General features: G+C 37.1%; 2 protein-coding genes across 3 annotated transcripts; one reads left to right on the forward strand and one right to left on the reverse strand.

The window, feature by feature from the left end:
• Positions 1-1,552: 1,552 nt before the first annotated feature.
• Positions 1,553-2,971, forward strand: LOC127789102 (peroxidase 31-like). The gene is made up of 2 exons (XM_052317885.1): positions 1,553-2,246; positions 2,419-2,971. Exons 1-2 carry the CDS (start codon positions 1,724-1,726, stop codon positions 2,943-2,945), a joined length of 1,050 nt encoding a protein of 349 aa, XP_052173845.1. The 5' UTR covers positions 1,553-1,723; the 3' UTR covers positions 2,946-2,971.
• Positions 2,972-3,703: 732 nt separating this feature from the next.
• Positions 3,704-18,361, reverse strand: LOC127788531 (chaperone protein dnaJ 16-like). 2 transcript variants are annotated; one of them, XM_052316939.1, is made up of 12 exons: positions 13,166-16,460; positions 12,519-12,611; positions 10,221-10,344; positions 9,926-10,008; positions 9,689-9,800; positions 9,432-9,536; positions 7,379-7,429; positions 5,120-5,209; positions 4,888-4,996; positions 4,640-4,788; positions 4,502-4,555; positions 3,704-4,426 (listed from the first exon to the last, which is right to left on the reverse strand). In XM_052316939.1, exons 3-12 carry the CDS (start codon positions 10,299-10,301, stop codon positions 4,208-4,210), a joined length of 1,053 nt encoding a protein of 350 aa, XP_052172899.1. In that variant the 5' UTR covers positions 10,302-10,344; positions 12,519-12,611; positions 13,166-16,460; the 3' UTR covers positions 3,704-4,207. The 2 variants fall into 2 exon arrangements, with proteins under 2 accessions (XP_052172899.1, XP_052172898.1); XM_052316938.1 differs by lacking the exons at positions 12,519-12,611; positions 13,166-16,460 and adding an exon at positions 17,940-18,361.
• Positions 18,362-20,648: the final 2,287 nt, after the last annotated feature.

Raw genomic sequence — 20,648 nt, forward strand, 5'->3', positions numbered from 1 at the left:
TGATGGCAAGGCTGGCTGCTGCTTGCTTCGCCATTCTGATTCTGGCCTTCGCTGTTGCTGCCCAGGAATACAACTCCCCGGATCATGATCATGACATGCCCCCCGGCATGAACATGGGCGCCCCGGCTCCCGGCCCCGACAAAGATGGAGGCTCCTTGCCTGCTGCTCCACCGGCAGTGGCCGGGCTGCTTGCTGCTCTGGTTGTGTCATTTGCTGTGCTTAGGGGAAGGGTTTGATTCATCTGCTTCGGCTGCCATTTTCAATTTTCACTGGGTGCACGGTGTGTTGCGTTGATTGTGTTTGTTCTTAGTTAACTGTGTGAATTGTCATCGATATATCCGGTCGGGTAAATCAGATATATATTTATGTAATGCTTTGTGTGTGTAATATTGGTTTACTTCCAGTGCCTACTGTGCTGTAATGTCACTGGACTGATGGACTTAATGGTTGTAATTTGCAGTGTATTGACAGCAATAAGAACTAATTCCTTTGAAATTCTTGCGTGTGCGTGTGCGTGTGCGTGTGTATATAGATATCAAAACTGCTATTCATCACAATACCAGATTATCATTCCAAATATGAAAATTAAGAATTCAGAATGCAAATTAAACAGCAGCAAGCGTGACACAAATTAAGCCAAGACTTTTACAGAAGAATAGAATTAACATGACACTGGAGCATAGGTAATAGAATGATGATTAAATCTACTCATGACCCATAGATCGATCTAAGAGTTGATTCTAAATTAAACATATAGAGACAAATCAATTCCATAACCTGACTAATATTTGTCACGCTTTACTCTAAAGTAAATAGGGGTGTGCCTTTCGTACTTCTCCTTTGAGACATTGCAAGGGAATCTCATATCATGACTAGTAAATTCCATAATATGTAATACATATATACGTGTGACATTAAACTGCAAAATTTATTATAAAAGCTATTGATTTTCACTTCTCATATGTTGACAAGTTGTACCTAACGGTCCGAAGAAATTATAGGATGGTACATTATAATATATTATATACAAGGTTGGAAAACATTATCTTACATGCCTACAGTCGTGGGTTTATCATGAGTTAACCTAACCAATGCTTATCCATGACAGCTCAAATTAAGGATGGGCCTCTTATTACGGGGAAGGTCATTGTTTTCCCCCCATAGGGTTTTAAGTGGTAGCTAGGGTACTGCTATTGCTTGGGCCTGCCTTATACCATGTTTAGTCGTTTATCTAATTCATGTAGTAAAGTATACATGACATAACATGAGACTTATGTGATATGTTAAAAAAATATATATATAATGTACCAATTATGCCTGAAAATTTTTCACATAAATTATTATAAAATCATTTATTTTATTTTTAGTAACATTTTCTTTATGTAAATATTATCACACAGAGTCACTTTAACTGAAAAAAAAATAAAAGAGAATAATTAATTACCAGAAAAGAGTGTTCGAATGGGAAGGAGCGAAAGGCGGAGGCAAGGGCTTCAGTCACACGGGGAGCTGTGCTTGACGTACGTTTCATATATAGCAATGGAATGGAGGATGATGCTCATCTGTGTCTCCCTAAATAGATGCATGCATCTTCTAATTCCTTCAAGCTCTCTCTTCCACAACCTTTCCGTTTGTTTCCAACGACCCACCATAAAATCTGAAAACAATTAGGCTTTCCTTGGTTTCTCTCCCGATCAGAGATCTTAACTCCCCGGCCAGCCCCATGCCCATGGCTTCATCTTCCAAATATTCGCCTAATTGCCAATATCATTCTTGCATTCTGCTTCTTCTCCTTCCATCTCTCTCCCTGCTGCTGCTGCTTCCATGCGCAGAATCCAAGCTCACCCTCGACTACTACAGCAAAACATGCCCCAGGTTCTTGGAAATCGTCCAGCGCGTCATCACCGACAAGCAAATCTCCACCCCCACCACAGCCGCCGCCGCCCTCCGCATCTTCTTCCACGACTGCATGGTTGAGGGCTGCGACGCCTCCGTCCTCATCTCCTCCAACTCCTTCAACACCGCCGAGCGCACCAGCGACATCAACCTCTCCCTCCCCGGCGACGGCTTCGACGTCATCATCCGCGCCAAGACAGCCATCGAGCTCGAGTGCCCCGGAGTCGTTTCCTGCTCCGACATCCTCGCCGTCGCCACCCGCGACCTCGTCGTCATGGTCGGCGGCCCCTTCTACGAGATCGTCCTCGGCCGCAAAGACAGCCTCGCCTCCAAGATCTCCAACGTCGAGGGTAATCTTATAATATCAACTAAATTTCTTGGACAATATATATATATATATGTGTGTGTGTGTGTGTGTGTGTGTGTGCGCGCAATCCAATACAACAATTCAATACTATATATGCTCTCATTTCGAAATTCTCTTTCATTTGCTTCATCTTTCATATATTATATATATAACAGGTAATATCGCCCGCCCTAACATGTCGATCACGCAGCTGATCTCCATGTTCGAAGCCAAGGGGCTGTCTGTGCAAGATCTCGTCGCCTTGAGCGGCGCTCACACCATCGGCTTCTCGCATTGCAGCCAATTCGCCAAACGGATATACAATTTCAGCAAGTCCTCGCAGATCGATCCGACCATAAACCCTAAGTACGCGCAAGGACTGAGGAAACACTGCGAGAACTACACCAAGAACGACGCGATCTCGGCGTACAACGACGTGATGACGCCGGGAAAGTTCGACAACATGTACTTCCAGAACTTGCAGAAAGGGCTAGGGTTACTGGCGACGGACCAGGCGCTGGCGTCGGATCCGAGGACGAAGCAATGGGTGGATGCATACGCGGCAAACCAGACGGCGTTCTTCAAGGATTTTGCTCGGGCGATAGAGAAGGTGAGCGTTATGAACGTGAAGACGGAGAAGAACGGAGAGGTGAGGCACAGATGCGATGTGTTCAACTCGTTGAACTCGAACCAGAAGGCTTAGCAAGGGAGGGGGAGAAGCCACAGCCATTGATGCTGTTGACAAGAGACGATGAATACTCTCGCTTTTGATTTTATTAATGAAATTAATTTGGACAGAAGAATTTTATTATTATTATTAAAAAGAATTTTATTATTATTATTATTATTATTATAGGACTTAGTACTTTGATTTATATGTTACTTCATTTCTAGGGACAAGATATAATGTATATTCTTTATGCAGCAAATAACATTACATTTACAAAAAAAGAACAATAGCAAGAGAATAAGATTCTATATTATTCTGATTCATTTAAGTGGTTGTTTTCTACTTTTATATGAGAATTTTTGCATCAGAAAATCCTTAAATTTACTCACTTTCCCTGTGGCTGTGATGGTTTATTAAATACACCTAATAATTTTGCTTCATTTTGATAGCTATTTTGTTTTTCTTTCCTCAATTTCTTCCTTATTGACTCAAATACAAAACAAGTTATACATCCAATTAGGCAAGGTTTGAAAGCTTGCCATTGCTGTTCTTTCCTTTAAACACTTCAAGTTTTGATATTTTATATTCATTTATGTACAATGTTTATATAATAAATATATAAAATGTCACTGCAAGTGTTAAACTTGAGTGTCGAATCCAAATTACATCTCCATTCTCAAAATGACTTGGAACTTTAGAAAACAGTGAATACACTACTACTACTATTATTATTATTATTATGGTACAAACACGCAAGCAGCAAATATTAATAAACATTTTAAACCCAGAAATGCAGCAAAAGAGTGATAATATTGCAAAGAGTTGGGGCGAAGAACGACGTGATGAACAGAATGCTCTTTACAGAGGGGTTATATGTGATGATGATGACGATGATGGTGCCTGGTGAACAACTGGGACATCATAATAAAAACGAAGAGAACCATAATTAATGCAGATGTCCAAACAAAGTGAATAATTTTACATCGACATATATGGGTTAAAATAACTAACGATGCTTTACAGGCTTGCTGCCGCCCCTCACCTTCAGACGGACCGGCTATTCTCCTTGTTCAGAACTTCCGGCCGCTGCCCCCCCTACCTTTTCCTTGCTTGTGCAGAAAACAATTTCCCCAAGTGTAGCTTAGCTTCTATATGATGATGCTTCCTCCCATCTTTTTCTAAGGGTGTAGAATCTCTCTTAAGAGCGCAACAAACGATCTGTTTATCACCGTGGAATCATACAAAATGTTAACTAAACCAAGGCCCTCCATTGTCCCACGTGCTCTAAGCCCGTTTCAGCAGGGTTTCCGCTTGTCCACCTTCAAGTGAATGTTGTACCATTTCTTCTTCTTTAGCCTGTCTCTTGTTGTAGACCTCTTATCTCTTGCTTGCCCGTCTTCTTTGGTATCCTTCGCTGCACTTCTATTCTTGTTTCTGCTACTGCTCCGTTTTATTGGTGGGGCAATTGTGTAAGAGGCATGAATTTCGTTCCTTTGCTTAAGAAGATTGTCGATCTGCAAAATCAGACGCAGAACACAGGTCAAAAACTGAACCCAAGACCATCGCTCCGTGAGAAGAATCTCACTCACTTCTTGCATTTCCTGCGCATATCTACTTGTCATCTCCGTGAACTGTTGCAGGACCTGTCAGCATCGGCATGAAATGTGAGCAAAAGCAAAGGAATTTGTAAGCTGATAGATAGATACTGCAAATGTGATGTTGAAAACCTCTCTATATTCGGTTTCAAACTTAGAGAGTTCCACCCTCTTGGATAAAATCTGAGCTTCCACGGATCTAAGATTCTCCTTCTCCTCTGCAAATGGTGCAGCACATAGAGCCTCTATGGTGTAGCTTGCACTTCTAAAAAAATTGTCACCTAAAAGGAATAAACCAGAACGTTGTCAGGAAAGTCTAGCCATCCGAGGACATTGTCGAGAATTTAAAAATGTAATTTGAAGCAGGTTAAAGAGCTTACCATAAACAGAAAACACATGGGTCCCAGCCTTTAATTCAGTTATTTCACATGGCTGAAAGCCATCCAATTTCTTGAAAAAGGCTGTGTCTGGGTCCTTAGCAACTGCCACCTAAAGCCCCATCACAGAAAGAAACCACCAGTAAAATGATGGATAATAAATAGAGTCTAGAAAGATCTTTGGGGGGAAGGGGCGCAGTTAGGGGGAAGGCTTGAGGTGGAATGGTCAACTCACTGAATTAGCTGCTTGATCCATTCGATAAACAGGAAATCCAAGAAAATACATCCCAGCAGATGTAACCTTTCCTGTTTTCGCACTATCCTCCTACAGTTGGAAGTTGGATATGAGTTAGTGAAACATCTGTGACAGTTCTAATCAATCATGGACCACATCACATTTTGTACATTGCATTATGAACAAGGTGCACCCCTGAAAACCCAAAATGATATTGCCTACAATCAGTAAAGATTAGAAGATGTGTTGTTACTACGCTTCATCCAATGCTCACAAGAAAAAAAATAAAACAAGGCCCAAGATCATCTTTAAGGATTGGTAGGCAGCAAAAGGTTGTTGGATTTTTTTGTTACTGGTCGATATACAAATATTGCTGAAATACACTAGACAACTCCATGTTTCCAAATCTCCTTAGTACAGGTCCTTCCACAACACTTTAGCTCATACATGTCTACTTACAAGCATGTCTCCAAGAATCCTCTGGAATGAGTTAAAATTGGTCAACAATATTTTACACCATGCCTTAACCTGGACAAAGCATTCCCCACTCCCTACAAGGGTGCTTGCGCTACACACTTCATTTGGTTGACCACAAGATGCCTCTGCTCAAGCATCTCATTTGCTATTGAGAGCCAAGGGCTTCTACATTGCTGCTTGCTTCCATGCTAATCTCCCATTAAGATATAAGACAACAATCTAGACAGGCCTAGAATCTCTTTTGTTTGCAACTACCAGCGCTGGTAGAATGGAGACTATAGTTAGGGATCATCAAACATAGATCTTCCACTTGAAGGGTAGTTACCTTGACCAATTCATAGTGTGAGGATCCAAAGAACACAGGGGATCCATGTCATATTCTAGACCAACTCTATGATGTACAAAAATTGGTAGCACTTGTCCACCACTTACACCATTCTTCCATGAATGCATGTTGCACCACTACTACTATAATAAATGTGGTCCACCCATTATCAGAATCTCAAGCCAAAAATTATGACCACGTCCCTGAATGTTGGTACTTCAGCTAAATCCCTCCATAAATATGAAGGCCAGATATTTGTCAGAGGATTCTTGCAAAAGACCTAGAATAGCTCCCTGTTTCATTGTCTCAAACCTCCTATGCATTCTCTCTCATTCTCTTAAGCTCTCGCTGAAAAGCTTTTAACTCTATCTTCACAGCTTTGATGGTTCCCATGCTAGCCCATTGCCCATTGCAATTCCCACAAAACCATAAACTCATGTCCACCTTCCCACTGACCTGCAACTGGTGGGAGAACTGGGTTCTCATTTATCAAATATCATGTTGCAGAATTTTCCTGCTCACCAAGTCTCATGAACGGTACACACTCATTATGAAAGATCATTATCATTTAGTCTGGCCAATCACATGCATTTTGTCATCATGCTCCTAGTCAAAATCTACAAGAACATTTCCAACATAAAATAGAAACACATCGAGCAAGATGTATCTACAAGCAAGCATTTAAAACTCAAATAACCCATCAGTCTACTAAATCTCATATAGCCATGTCCAGCAATTAAATATTCTGGCCAATATTAGGAGTGACTAGAGCCATAACATGAATCAATTTAGACTTGAAATTTCATTAGTACTCGTACATGAGTTCATTATTTTTTTCTTCTTTTGCATTTTTTTATTTTTTAAATTGAATAACTAGAGATCAAACAACTAAGAAACACAGATTGTAGGCAAACAGTACAGGGTCATAAGACCTGTCGAGCTTCAGCAACAATTCCACTGCCTCAACCACAATGACATGAAACAGCTAATGTCGAAAGACTACAAACATGCAGTTATGTTGGGGAAAAAATCCCTTCATCTCCCAATAAATTTTGGTTGCTAGTCAAGGCTCCAGCAAAGATGCCACAATACATCTAAAAATGTTGCAACGCTATCTCACACCAATATAGAAATAATATTCGAACCCTTCAGTTCCTTCCTACTTTCTCAAAACCTTATCAACACATTGATTAAGTAGCTTGAGAGCTAATATCCAGCAAAACTAATTTTCTGAGAAAAGGTGTACAATAAAACAATTGTATTTAACAATCTAACTTTTCATGTATTGCCAATATTAACACGGTAGACACCCATGATAAAAAGAATGAAAATAAGTTTTTGCTACCATTTTTCACACGTAACTAGTATACTGATATCCTGCAAGATAATAAGAATACACTAGATTACATCAAATTTCCACATCATGAGAAAATGAAAACTGAAAAAAGAGAAGGCACCTGAAGTGCAAGGCTTAAACCACCATTCTCTTCCTGATCAAAATATAATAGCTGCACAAACACCAAACTATTAGTAAAGCCAATGATGGAAACTTGCTAAGAAAAAAGAAAACTAAACTCTCTGAACCAATTCCATAAAACACAAATTGAAAGGACAGCCATATACTTATTGAATCTGCAAGAAAATCAAGAAGAAAAAACATGCTTGTAAGAACTTAAAGCATGAAGGATTTAAATAAAACAAGAAAAAGTAGATTTGCATCTATCTATTTAGGAGACTAGTTTGAGAAAGTTACAGAAAAAGAACAAATCGTTTTGGATTGTTTTCTGCATACTTGCGGAAAGCATATAATTTATGTAGACTAGGAAATTGTATAACAGGAAACCTAGAGATCAGCTATTGTGGGATTTTGGAACAAAGTAGATCACATAAAGATCTATTAAAGTGATGCATAGATGATAGAGCCATGACCTACAGGAAACACCAAAGGGGGACTAGACATATTCCTACTACTGTATGTTTATGTGAAGAATCATTTTCTTTTTCTAGGTGTGAACTTTGAAGAATCTTTTTTGAACCATTAACTTTCTGAAATAACTATTGCTGAACTCACAAATTAGATATAAATCCACTACCATAGAGCACATTATTATTGATAATATTGTTTTTTTAGGCAAAATAAAATAAGGGATAAATGCTAAATTAGACCATCAAAGAGCAGTTTCAGACTCAAGAGGTTTAAGTAGAACTAAAGTTGAAATGTGTGCATGCACCTGCGAGTATAACTTTAGTGAAAGTCAGAAAAGGAATGAAAGGATAGTTAAATTTGAAGGCCAATGAGTACCTAAGAGTAAGCCAATTCAATACCTATGTTCTATCATATGAACGTTGTTGTGATCTATCAAAATAAAGAAAGATAACATAAATATGGAGGAAGGCTTTGGCATCCAGTCTCACCAGCACACCTATCAAATTAAAAGTAGCCACACTCATGTAACAGAGTGTTGAGCCACTTAAAACAACATGTTGGCAAACTGAATCCAAGATGAAATCAGGATATTAAGTAAAATGAAAGAGACAACAGTCCTGTACAGCTAGAAGGTTAGTATTGTGCATAAAGTCTTCAATGCAAGCAATAAAATAATTTAGTTCACAACCACACAAACAATAATGCTGTTGCAATAGATATGAAACAAACACAAAGCAATGAAACTTGATAATCTGCATAAAAATCATAAGTTGCAACAATTAAAACTCGAGAATATATAAGATTCAGGTCTGATCAGCTCTTTGTTGCATGGCAAAGACAAAATAACCAACGGTAAGTGGCATCCAAGCTGAAACAGGCAACAACTAAAGGCAGCATTACCTAAAAGCACCATTGGATTCTAACTTGAAGGCTAGCATCCACCAGATCATCATATATAGGAAGTTTACTTACATGTCTAGATATCTAGAAACTTTACTCACATTTACGTGAGTGCATCAGACATCAAATTTGTAAAAATTCAGAGAATAGTGAAATCATTTCAAGCAGTCAAATAGCATGTTCTCCAATTAGCTAAGTCATCCTATTAAGTTTCTAAGAACAATAAATATAGAAATGGTTAAATGTATGCAAGTATAATGTTGAACGGACTATCAACACACACAAGTTTCCAGTGCCAATATTACATGGTATAGGAACAACTGCAAATATTACACAGTATATAATTTTCTCCTTTTGTACTTTAGTTGATCTCTGAGCACCCACTGGGTGGTGATGAAGGGGAATGAGAACTGAGAATCAAAGTTTGTAACAATCAAATTAGTGACCAACCTACATTCTGGCAGTGTTGGTCATATTAGTGACTTCAATAGAACTAAAATTTCAAGAGTAAGACATAAATATTATTCCTCTATTAACGTGAAGGAATTGCTGAGTATCACTCCTAAACCATAATCAGAACTAGTAGACCAAGACTGGCATGCTTAAACTACTAACTTTCCAGCAGCAATTCCATAATTGATATGCAGATTCCTTCAAACTAGTGTCACAGGATTTGTGCTAACCTTGAATTTGCTTTTGTCTGATGATTGTACCCGGCACACAAATCCAGATCGTGCTTCCTCTTCTGTTATGCTAATAGAGTAGAAGTGAGCACATTGTTTTTCAACCTGTTAAGGAATGCATTAAGCAAACATGTAACAAGTAAGATGAGACCCAAAATAACATTTCCTAATTTTACCAACCCCACACCCCACCACAGAGCAAACAAAAAGAAAAGAAAGAAAGAAAGAAAATAATAACTTGAAAAACACAACCTAACCTTTTTAAACACTGGTTGACCAAGTGAAAGTGGACGAACTGTTACCATACCATTCAGTGCCTCCTCCAAGACAGTTGCTGAAACCGTTGTTTTGATCGGCACACCAAGTTTGCTTATGCAGAAGAATAACAGAAAATAAACTATTATCTATATATAGCCCATCTCATATTTATCTTGAAATAATTCTAAAGAATAAAACTGAAAAATCAGATAAGACAGTTAAAATTTTGGACTTACCTAAAAAGTGCAGCAAACATGGTGTTCACAGCACCCAAACTCGATAGATCTAGCTCCAGTTCTTGATTTTCTGCTTCAACGGCCTGAGCACAAGACAATCCCATGATTTTTAGCCCTGTATCTTCTAATTAACATCTAAATAGCTAAAAACATATTTTTAAAACAAAGGTACTTGGCAGTAGACAATAACTGGAATGCTGGAACACTAAGGCATTAAGAAGAAAAAGAACCACAAAATAAGATCATCCAGGTATCCAAACAGTCTAAAGAATGAAATGAATACTAAATGACTCACCTCAAATCCAGCTGTGTCATACTGGCGGCGTTTATCTGGATCAGACAAAATATTATATGAAAAAGTGACCTCCTTAAACATATCAGCTGCTTGAGGGTCATTTGCATTCTTATCAGGATGGTACCTGAAATTCAAAAGGAAGATCCTTCACTTTTGTTGCTAAACATTTTCTTCAAACCACATATTATGTACCGACCATGAGGAGAGATTTCACATGGGACTTCCAAGTATATCTTTCTCTTCAGAAACAAATTTTATATTGAAATATACTCAGGAGGCAAGCATGAAGACAATAACCAATGCATAAAACTTCAGTGTCAGTTTAAGCTTGTAGCACTTAATTATAGCTTAAGTTGAGCTTGATGCCCCTATCTGTGCCTCACATCTACCAAACAGCCAATTTGGCGAAAAACATGTAAATTTCATGATAGAAGTGACCTCATTGTCAAGAACGCACCAAAAAATGTACAGAACTGTGACACGACCTCAGATGGAGGGTCAGTCAAATAGGTAATTCTTGGAGAATTACCGAGAAAATAACGGAATTTGAGGAAAAGAATTGATAGATCGAGAAAGAAGGAGATGGGAGAGAGATAGAACAGAGAGATACAACAGCGAGAGAGAAAGAATTACAACAACAATAACAACATATCCAGCCTTTATCCCACTATGTGGGGTCGGCTACATGAATTCTAGATTTCCATGTATTTCTGTCTTTTGTCATATCTTCATTTAGATCCATACACTTCATATCAAACTTTAATGTCTCTTCCAAAGTTTTCCTGGGTCTGCCTCTACCTCTTTTTTTGACTAATTGTTCCATCTCATCAACTCTCATCACATGAGCGTCTCTTTGTCTCCTTCTCACATGACCAAACCATCTTAATCTAGTTTCTCTCATCTTCTCCTCGATTGGCACTACTCCTACCTTATTACGAATAACTTCATTTCTAATTTTATCTTTTCTTGTATGGCCGCACATCCATCTTAACATCCTCATCTCCGTTACGCTCGTCTTTTGCTCATGCTGATATTTGACTGCCCAACATTTTGAGTCATACAACAAGACTGGTCTTGTAACGCCCCGTTTTCCCAAAACGCGCATTACCTCAAGATTTCGAGAATTTTTTTTTTCAACATCATACACATAACATAAGTTTCCCGATATACATACCCTCATTATAATTATTTCCCGACAATCCCATTTATACCTTCTCAGCATATCAAAATTTAAAATTAATAGACTAAGACAGGTATTATCAATCACATCAGCAGAAGCAAGATCGAAACCTCAATGATATATATAACTGATAAATTCCATTTACAGTGAAATAACCAAATCGATGTTTCACATGAAAATATCAAAATATTACATAACTTTTGAACATCGTAATCATAGACAAGAACCTACGAAAACTAAACATAACAGCTACATCTCGACGACATCCTTTCCCTTGGCGCCACTGCTTTCACCTAGAATGTTTGAATATTCCAGGAACATAGTCCAAATTAGATGCTGAATCATCTAAGTAAGAGTTCAAAAACATTTTCATGAATATATGCAAAATCATATATAAATCCAACAAATCATGACATGCCCCAGCCTAAGAGAATCCCACACAGCATTTAGCCCTAACCGGGAAAAATGCAATCTCTCTAAAGGCGACACGACCACACCGACCCATTGGCAAACCAATCATGCTTAAAAGGGACAACCTCAACATATGAACCCGGGAACCACCCCATTGTCATTGTTAGGCATTACGCTCTTACTCAAAAGCATTCTGAAACCCAACACAACCCTAGCCCCAAGAGTATCACATCACCCCGAAATTAACGACACTTCAGTATTAATGTTATTACTCAAAGGAACTTGGGGTGGTGTCCACTCTCAGCCCCGCCACTTGAGCCAACAACCGGGGTGGTGTCCACTCTCAACCCCGCCACTTGAGTACCGTAGGGTGAAATTCGTCTCAACCCCATCCCAAGTGGGTCACATAGCATTAATCCTCGGCACGCATCCCGAGTGCTGTCACTCAGGGGCCACGTCACAAGATTACAACCCACGTCCCACATGGGCAACACATAACATGCCAATGCCAAAAATCATAACATGCATGACATAAAATCAACATCTCAATGTATGCAATTTACCGTACGAAATTTAATATGAGTGTACGAAATTTAATGTGGATTGAACAACTCACAGTAAACTATTCACATGCTACAAATAAGTTTTTTTTTTTTTTTCTGGTAGAACCACTCACAATAAACCAAACCATAGGGATAAACACTCACCTCTAGCTAAATTCGAGATTCCTCGAAATGCGTGCCTGACCTCCATTCTCGTGTCAGGCGCTCTATAGTTCAACCTCGAGCTTCAACGATACCCTAGACATCATAAACATTCAAAGGAAAATAAATATCTATTTTCCCAATCTTCTCATAATTTTTTCTCTAATTTCATCCTATTTTTCTCTCGATAATTCCAAATAAATACCTATTCAAGCATTTTTTCAACTTTTTCTCTATAAGAATTCATAAAGCAATATTTATAAGCCTCTGGAATTTTCTAGAAATTTTTCAAATTTTTCTCCTATTTTCTCAAATTTCCATAATTACTTTTCCTTGAGAAAATTTATTTCTCCTAGATTTCCTTCGAATATCCTTCATGAAAAATCACCAAAACTCATAAAATAAATTCCTTATCCTTTTGGAATTTTCTCAGAATTTTATAAAAAGCCCTCATATTTATTTTCCATTTACATTTCCTTTCAAAATAAAAAATAATTATCTCCTCAAAAAATTTTCAAGATAAAAATTCATCAAAATAAAATATTCCTCTTTCTTGAATTTCTGGATATTTTTCCAGAATTTTATTTCCCTTAATTCTATTTTTTCTCGAATTTCTTATATTTTCAGCATTTAAAAATTACAGAAAATACCTCGGGTCATCTTCTCCGGCGATGGCACACCAGAAAATCGAAGCGACGACACCATACTGCTCCTCTCCCTTAGTCGATCCCAATGGTACCCATCTTGGTCGGAAAGCCCTCTGATTTGGCCAAAAACAGCCCGCCCAAGCCACCCGCCACCGAACTCTAGCAAACCAAATTGATCTTCGATTCGAACTCTGATTGACACGAAACTTTCCAGATTAGCTGTCCATAGCCTCGCGACCAAAAACCCCTTATTAGATCCTTCGATCAATCACTCTACAACCCGATTTAAACACTCCTGCAATATGTGTATATATATATATATATATGCGAAAACACCCTTTATACTACTCCAAAAACTCTCAAAATTTCCAAAATTGCTTCTCACAACCTAAGGAACAAAAGCCCCTTATCAAAACGCTCCAATTCCTTCCCAAACTCTCGATTTAAGTTTATGAACTTTGATGAAAATCTTCAACCAAAACTCGATTATTTATAGTCAAATCCGAGCCTCTCTCAACCAATCACAAGGGGTAGCATGAGCTAGAGACCCCCCCCCCCACGTCCATGCCAGGCTCGGCCATGCCCTGGTCGCTGATTTGACAGTAATGGTGGAAGGCGACCATGCCTCACGTTGCAATTTTCTGATTTTTTTTATTATTATTTTTTTTTAACCATAACATCTTTTATAAAAAAAATAACTATAATCTAATATATCATTTCTTTTAAATATCTAAATTCCGAGGCACTCCCTACCAACAATTCAATTTTCGGCCCGAACTGAAGCTGTATCGAAAATTAAATTCGATCCGATTTATTTTGATACTAAAAATCCTATCTCGGGAGGCTTAGTAATGACATATTATTTTCCTTTGAAATCTCAGTCTCGGGACATTCCCTGCAGCTAATTTGGCAATTTATTTTATTATCAAACCCATTTTTCGGTATTTTAAATTCATCTAAATTACATGGCAACTTCATGAAGATACGGGGTATTACAGGTCTTATAGCTATCCTATAGAATTTTTCTTTCAATTTAAATGGGATTTTACCATCACATAACACCCTCGATGCATTTCTCCATTTTAGCCAACCTGTCTTAATTCTATGTGTGACATCCTCGTGAATTTCTCCATCTTTTTGAATCACTGATCCCAAATATCAAAAATAGTCTTTTCTTTGTAAGATTTGGTCTTCCAATTTTATTATAACATCCTCCACTCTTGCATTTTTACTAAATTTGCATTCCATATATTCTATTTTCTTTCTAGTTAATTTAAATCCCTTATATTCTAAATTGTTTCTCTACAACTCAAGTTTAGTGTTCACTCCTTTTGTTTCATCCACCAACACTATGTCAAATAGCATACACCATGACACTTCTGTCTGAATATCTTTAGTGAGTTCATCTATTACTAGAGCAAATAAGTATGGACTTAGTGCAGAACCTTAATACAGTCCTATTATAATTTTAAACGGTTCAATATCCCCTCCACATGTTCTGACCCTTGTTTCTGTACCGTGATACATGTCCTTAAGGGCTTGTATATAGGCTATTCGGACTCATTTCTTCTCTAAAACCCTCCATAATATTTCTCTAAAGACCCTATCATAAGCTTTTTCTAGATCTATAAACACCATATGTAGGTCCTTCTGATAATCCCGATACCTTTCTATTAGGCGCCTTAATAGATATATAGCTTCTATTGTTGACCTACCAGGCATGAAACCAAACTGATTCTTGGATTTTGTTTTATGTGATTTTTTCTCCTCCAATTTCTTACATGGACGTAAGTACTAGAAGTCTATGTTGAGTAGTCAAACACTCTCCCGGTATCACCTTACAATCCCTACAACATAACCGATCCTCTCGTCTCATGAGGAAGTAATCTATTTGGGTGTTTGATGTGACATTTTTATATGTGATTAAGTGTTCGTCCCATTTTTTGAACCTAGTATTGGTTATGATGAGCCGATATGCCATAGCAAAATCTAGAATAGACTTACCCTCATTATTAATTTCCCCGAATCCATACCCTCCATGTACCTCTCTATAGCCATTTCCGTCTCTACCCACATGCCCATTTAAGTCACCTCCAATAATCATTTTCTCTCCTCTTGGTATCATTTATATGAGTCCCTCTAAGTCCTCTCAGAATTTTGCTTTTATCTCCTTACCTAACCCCACTTGTGGTGCATATGTACCAAAGATATTCGTAGTCATTCTTCCTCGACTAACCTTCACCATGATAATCCTATCCCCTATTCTCTTTACATCCACTACCTCATCTACTAAGCTTTTATCCATAATAATCCTCACTCTATTTTTCGCTCGATCATTTCCTGTGTACCATATTTTATATCCAGTTTCTGATAAAGTTTTTTTTTTTTTCCCTATCCATCTCGTCTCTTGAAAGGACATAATATTAATCTTTCTCCTAATCATCACATCTACCACTTCCATAGCTTTGCTTGTTAATGTTCCTATGTTCCATGACCCAATCTTTAATCTATGATTTTGTTTTTGGTCTTGACTTTGACTTTGAATTTGATTTTGTTTTTTATTTTGATTTTGTTTTTTATTTTGGTTTCGATTTTGATTTTGGACTAGCTTCTTTACAGACATCCGTCCAAGCAAATACAGGGACCCTTGCTCATTTGTCACTACATCCAGGTGCCGATGCATCGGCTCTATCTCACTTGACACTACACGCGGGCAGTATAACGCGTCACCATGAAGGGTTACGCCCACGCCCCAACGATTTTTCATAATTTGTCTAAAGTTCATGTTTTGAATCCGACTAAGTTTTACGTTGGCTGTCGGTTACCTAACACAGCCCTTCTCCTTTATTCGGGCTTGGAAAATGTGGAGTTCTATTATTCCAAAGCTCCTTCTACCATTACACCTGCCTTCTTAAGGGCTCCCTTCTAACTATCCTGTAATTCCCTAACAACATTCAGCTAACCCATATAACTCCTTAACTGTATACAACAACTCACCCTCCCCCCATCCCTGTTAGTTACAGTAGTTATAGCCCAATTATCCCTTATACCCCTAGGTTCATAACAAACTGTTACATGGGAAAAGATAAAATTCAAATTTATGACATGTACACATACATGCAAGCACACAGGGAGGAAGGAAGCATCTTTATTTCTGTTGAACAGAAATCTGCAGCAATGTCTTTATAAATAGCTATATCAACAAAAACCTCCCAACCATTTATGTGTTGGAGAGACCATTTTTTATTTTGTGACAAAGCAATTTAAAAAAAGCACAGGTTCAGACAGAACAACTCAAAGGGCATTTCCTTGAGTGCTGTTCAAAATTTTTAAAAAAAAAGGAACAAAAAAAAATCAACAACCAAACAAATGAAAGATTAGAGGGCAGGCAAGTAGCTAAAGCATTTATATCCGCCAAAATTTCTTTCATGTGCCAAGACATTCATATCAAATATCAAGACATTAGCTCTCCCAAAAACAGGGTCTTCTCCATCCACACAAGGTACATGGATCTTAAACCTCCTCAATCATCACAAGGTGTTTATAGTATTCTATACTAATATTGTTACCATTCTTTTGCATGTTTTCCATGAAATCAGAAATTAAACTACGAACTGCTTTCACCTTCACTTTTTTCCTGTACCTCATTTCACACCTCAGTCTCTATTCAGCATCTAACTTCAACTTCCCCTTTTAGATATGTAGAATAAAGTCAAAATAAGCTTTGAGAGAAACATGTGTAATAGAATTGTCAATTATCTGCCACCATACGGGGCAGATAATTGACAGTTTTTAAGGTGCTCTTAAAGTTTCAAGGCCCAAGCGTAGCAGTTAGGGGAGATATTAGAGAATCAATTTAGTTTTACTTAAAATTAACTGCAGATATTGAGAGGCACCCGAACATCTAATATCTTTACATTTTAACAGGTACGAAAAAACAACCAACCCTCTTCCTTCCGGAAAAAAAAGAATAACACTAAAAGAAGGAAGAAAACAAGCACCAAAAGAAGCAAAAATAGAAGTTCCCAACAAAACCTAATTTCAAAATCATTGCCGAGAGATCTTCAACTAGGCTGCATTGAACAAGCCCAAAGAAGTACAACTTCAGAAATTCAATTTCTCATACTCTTGATTAATAGTGTTGGCGTGCAGAAGGAAGACACAATACGGTCAGAGATAACATGCCACAAAAAGATAAAACAAATGACCACGGTAGAGCAGGATTCAGGGCAAAAAGATAATTAAAAAGGGGGAGAGCTAGAAAGTAGGAAAGTAGTCCATCAAAAAAGTTTCTCAAGGTTTCGCTTAGCTGCTATAGGAAGGGGAAGAAACAAGTTGTTCAAATCTCAAGTCTTACAACTAGGAGAAAACCCAAAACGATTAGTCCATAAAAAAATAGAAAAAGAAAACAAGAAACTTCCACTGAGCCAAATAGAAAAATACATCATTCGCGTTCATTCATTCCCAAAAGAATACCACATTATACACTTGTCGTTTGTCACCGACGATTCTTTCTTCATTTTCTGCTCTCTTTCCAGGGATATTATCATTAAGAGAGGAAAACCAAAATTTTGAAAACGTTTCAGCTCATCCGAATCAGCTAGAATGCGAAGATCTACCCAAACGATTATCAAAATCTGGACTTCCCAATTAGCAAAGGGCTGATTTATGCAACGACGACGCAGAACTCCAAGAAGTAATCTTCTTCTAACGACACAACGAAAACAATAATACATTCGGAGTCAAAAACCTCCGTTAGCAGCGAAAATTAACATACTTGAGAGCCATCTTCCGGTAGGCGCTCTTGATTTCTTGATCCGTGGAGTTCCTGGAGACACCGAGAACCTCGTAGGGGTCTCGCCGGTGCTGCTTCGCCGCATCGTGTTTGTCCGATTTCGATCGGTGAGCCGGCATTTTCGATTCAACGCTGAGGGCCCCCAAAACCCTAGAAACGAGTCGCGAAGTTCGGGGCCTCGCGCGAACCCTCGAATCCGGCACCACTCAGTGAGAGTCGATTTTCTCGAGAACCTTCCGGGAAATTTGGCGTTCGGAAGAGAATTGGGAACCCCTCAAGCCGAGAAACCAGAGACGGAGAACGCCATGGGTCCTCCAAGCTGGAGCCCTGGAGGAGAGATAAAATGCGCCGAGGGAAAGAGAGAGCCAGAGGGTTCCGATGCGGCGAGAAATCGGAGGGGAATTTAGGCGACATCTTGTTTTTATATCATCATTTCACCGTACGCCTCAAAAACTTTCAAACTCACAGAGACGACGTATAACCTGCGCGGAGGGCGTAATGCGCACCGTAGGTGGGTCGAATGAGAGCCACAAAGTTGGAGGGTTGGTCGTGATGCGCACCCTGGCGCATAGAAGCGCTGGGGGCTGTGTTGGAATTTCATGTGTTTGAAGGGTAAAAGAGTAACAGGGATCAGAGGCACAATCAATGGTAAAAACTAAAAAGGTAAGCCATTGAAATCACAATCAATGGGACTGAGACTTGGGACTGACCCAATTACCATTGATTGCTTTATTATTATTATTACTATTCAAATACAAGTGACATTATTACTTTTAATATTTCTTTAATAATAATAATAATTGTGGTTCATAGTCTCAAAATCCAAATCACTCTTTCACTAAACAAAAAGGTGAAATATATAATGTAATTTTGAGGTTTAAAATAAAAATAAGAAATATTTTAATATATTAAAAGCTATATTAGATATGTTCAATATTTTAAATTTAATTAAACTAATAATAGTGACTTCACCAATTTTGAATAATAATTTGCTCAAAAGGTCATCAATTTAAATTAATATCTAGTACACCCCTAACCATAGCGACGAACAACTAATTAAAGGTGTGTGTATAAGGAGATAGAAAGAAAAATAGTGAACTGTGCGATAATGAAGAAACCCTATTTCACACATAATGGAGTTTTTTTTCTTATTAATGATAGGGAGAGTCATCGCAATTGTCGACAACATAAAAGAGAGATGTTAGATATAGAGGAAATATAAAAAATATAGAGGCAAAATAGTTGTTTTGTTTATATTTTAATTTAAGGGATGTGTGTGTTATTTTCAAAAGCATAAGACTAGTCCATATCTTTTTAGCCAACTCTTAATGTTCTTTTGGAAATGTATCCCAAAAAATTAAAAGAGAAAAATGTTAGAAAATTGAAAAATATACCAATCTATTTACTTTGTGAATAATGTTTTATGTTTTCAATCTCTATTTTTATGTTTCAATTTATACAAAAAAAAAGGAAAATCAACTATTTATATTAAATATAAAATCAGTTTTAAGTTTCAAAAAACAAGAGAATATATTCAAAATCGTGCAAAAGAAATGTAGAAATTAACTATAATGAAAAAGGTGAATGGTTAAGGTGACTTGATGAAAATAGGAGTTGTCATTGTTGCAGTGGCAAATAGAGATGTGATGGTGCTGATAAGGGATAAAGACAGTAATAGAATAAGAAAAGGACAATAAAAAATAATCTATTGGTACTACTTGCCATCATAATGGCAAAGATGATAACAATATGAGAAGAAGTCAGTTGTGGTCACCATCGTAATGGTAAAAGACAACGAGGGAAGGGAGAAGAATGTGCGATAAGTGGGTTGGTGAATGCGAATGAAATGCTATGAAAAATATAAACAAAACGAGAAAAAAATTATTGTTGGCATGATTTGAATTGGGTCTCAAATTAGAAAAATCTATTTTCTCTAGGGAATATCTTTAAACTACTATAATTTAAGGAAAAAATATTATTTTGAACATATTTTTTAAAATTTTCTATTTCCATAAAAATATTATCTGAGAAAGTACTCTATTTTTTCACGAGTAAAAAGATGATAACAATTTGATCATCATCAATGAAAATGAAAGCTCAAGATCAGAGAAAATCTTGTTAAAATGTGAAAATTATTTTTGTTTCGAAGAGATTTCTTTTCACAATTTTGAGAAAAGAAAGGGGTATCTTGCATAATTATTAATATATATTTTTATTTAAAACAAAGGGACCTTTTATGATTGACATGGTAATGATTAGGAAATAAATATGGCAAAACATAATTATTGGAAATTAAATCAGGAAATGATAAGTTCATCATGATTGAGAGCATCTATGAATGATTCTGTGTATCCAAAAAATTCAATTTATTTAGTGAAAGTATTGATCTAAAATTTTGTTTGATAAAATAATAAAAAATAATATAATGATGCTTTGAAGTCAGCAGAGGATTAGTATGATAATATTAAACAAAATATTATAAAGTAATAATAATAATAATAATAATAATAATAATAAACCATAACAATACTTTTAAATCAACTATAAAGAAAAAAATCACTATTATTATTATTATAGATAAATAGATATAAAATTAGTGATAAAAAATAAATATATAACATAACATGTAAGAATGCAAATATAAAAGTTTAAAGAAAATCCTTTAGGGGCATAGATGATTTACTTTATAAG

The sequence above is a fragment of the Diospyros lotus genome, chromosome 13, assembly GCF_014633365.1.
Source record: "Diospyros lotus cultivar Yz01 chromosome 13, ASM1463336v1, whole genome shotgun sequence".
Classification (NCBI taxonomy): Eukaryota; Viridiplantae; Streptophyta; class Magnoliopsida; order Ericales; family Ebenaceae; genus Diospyros; species Diospyros lotus.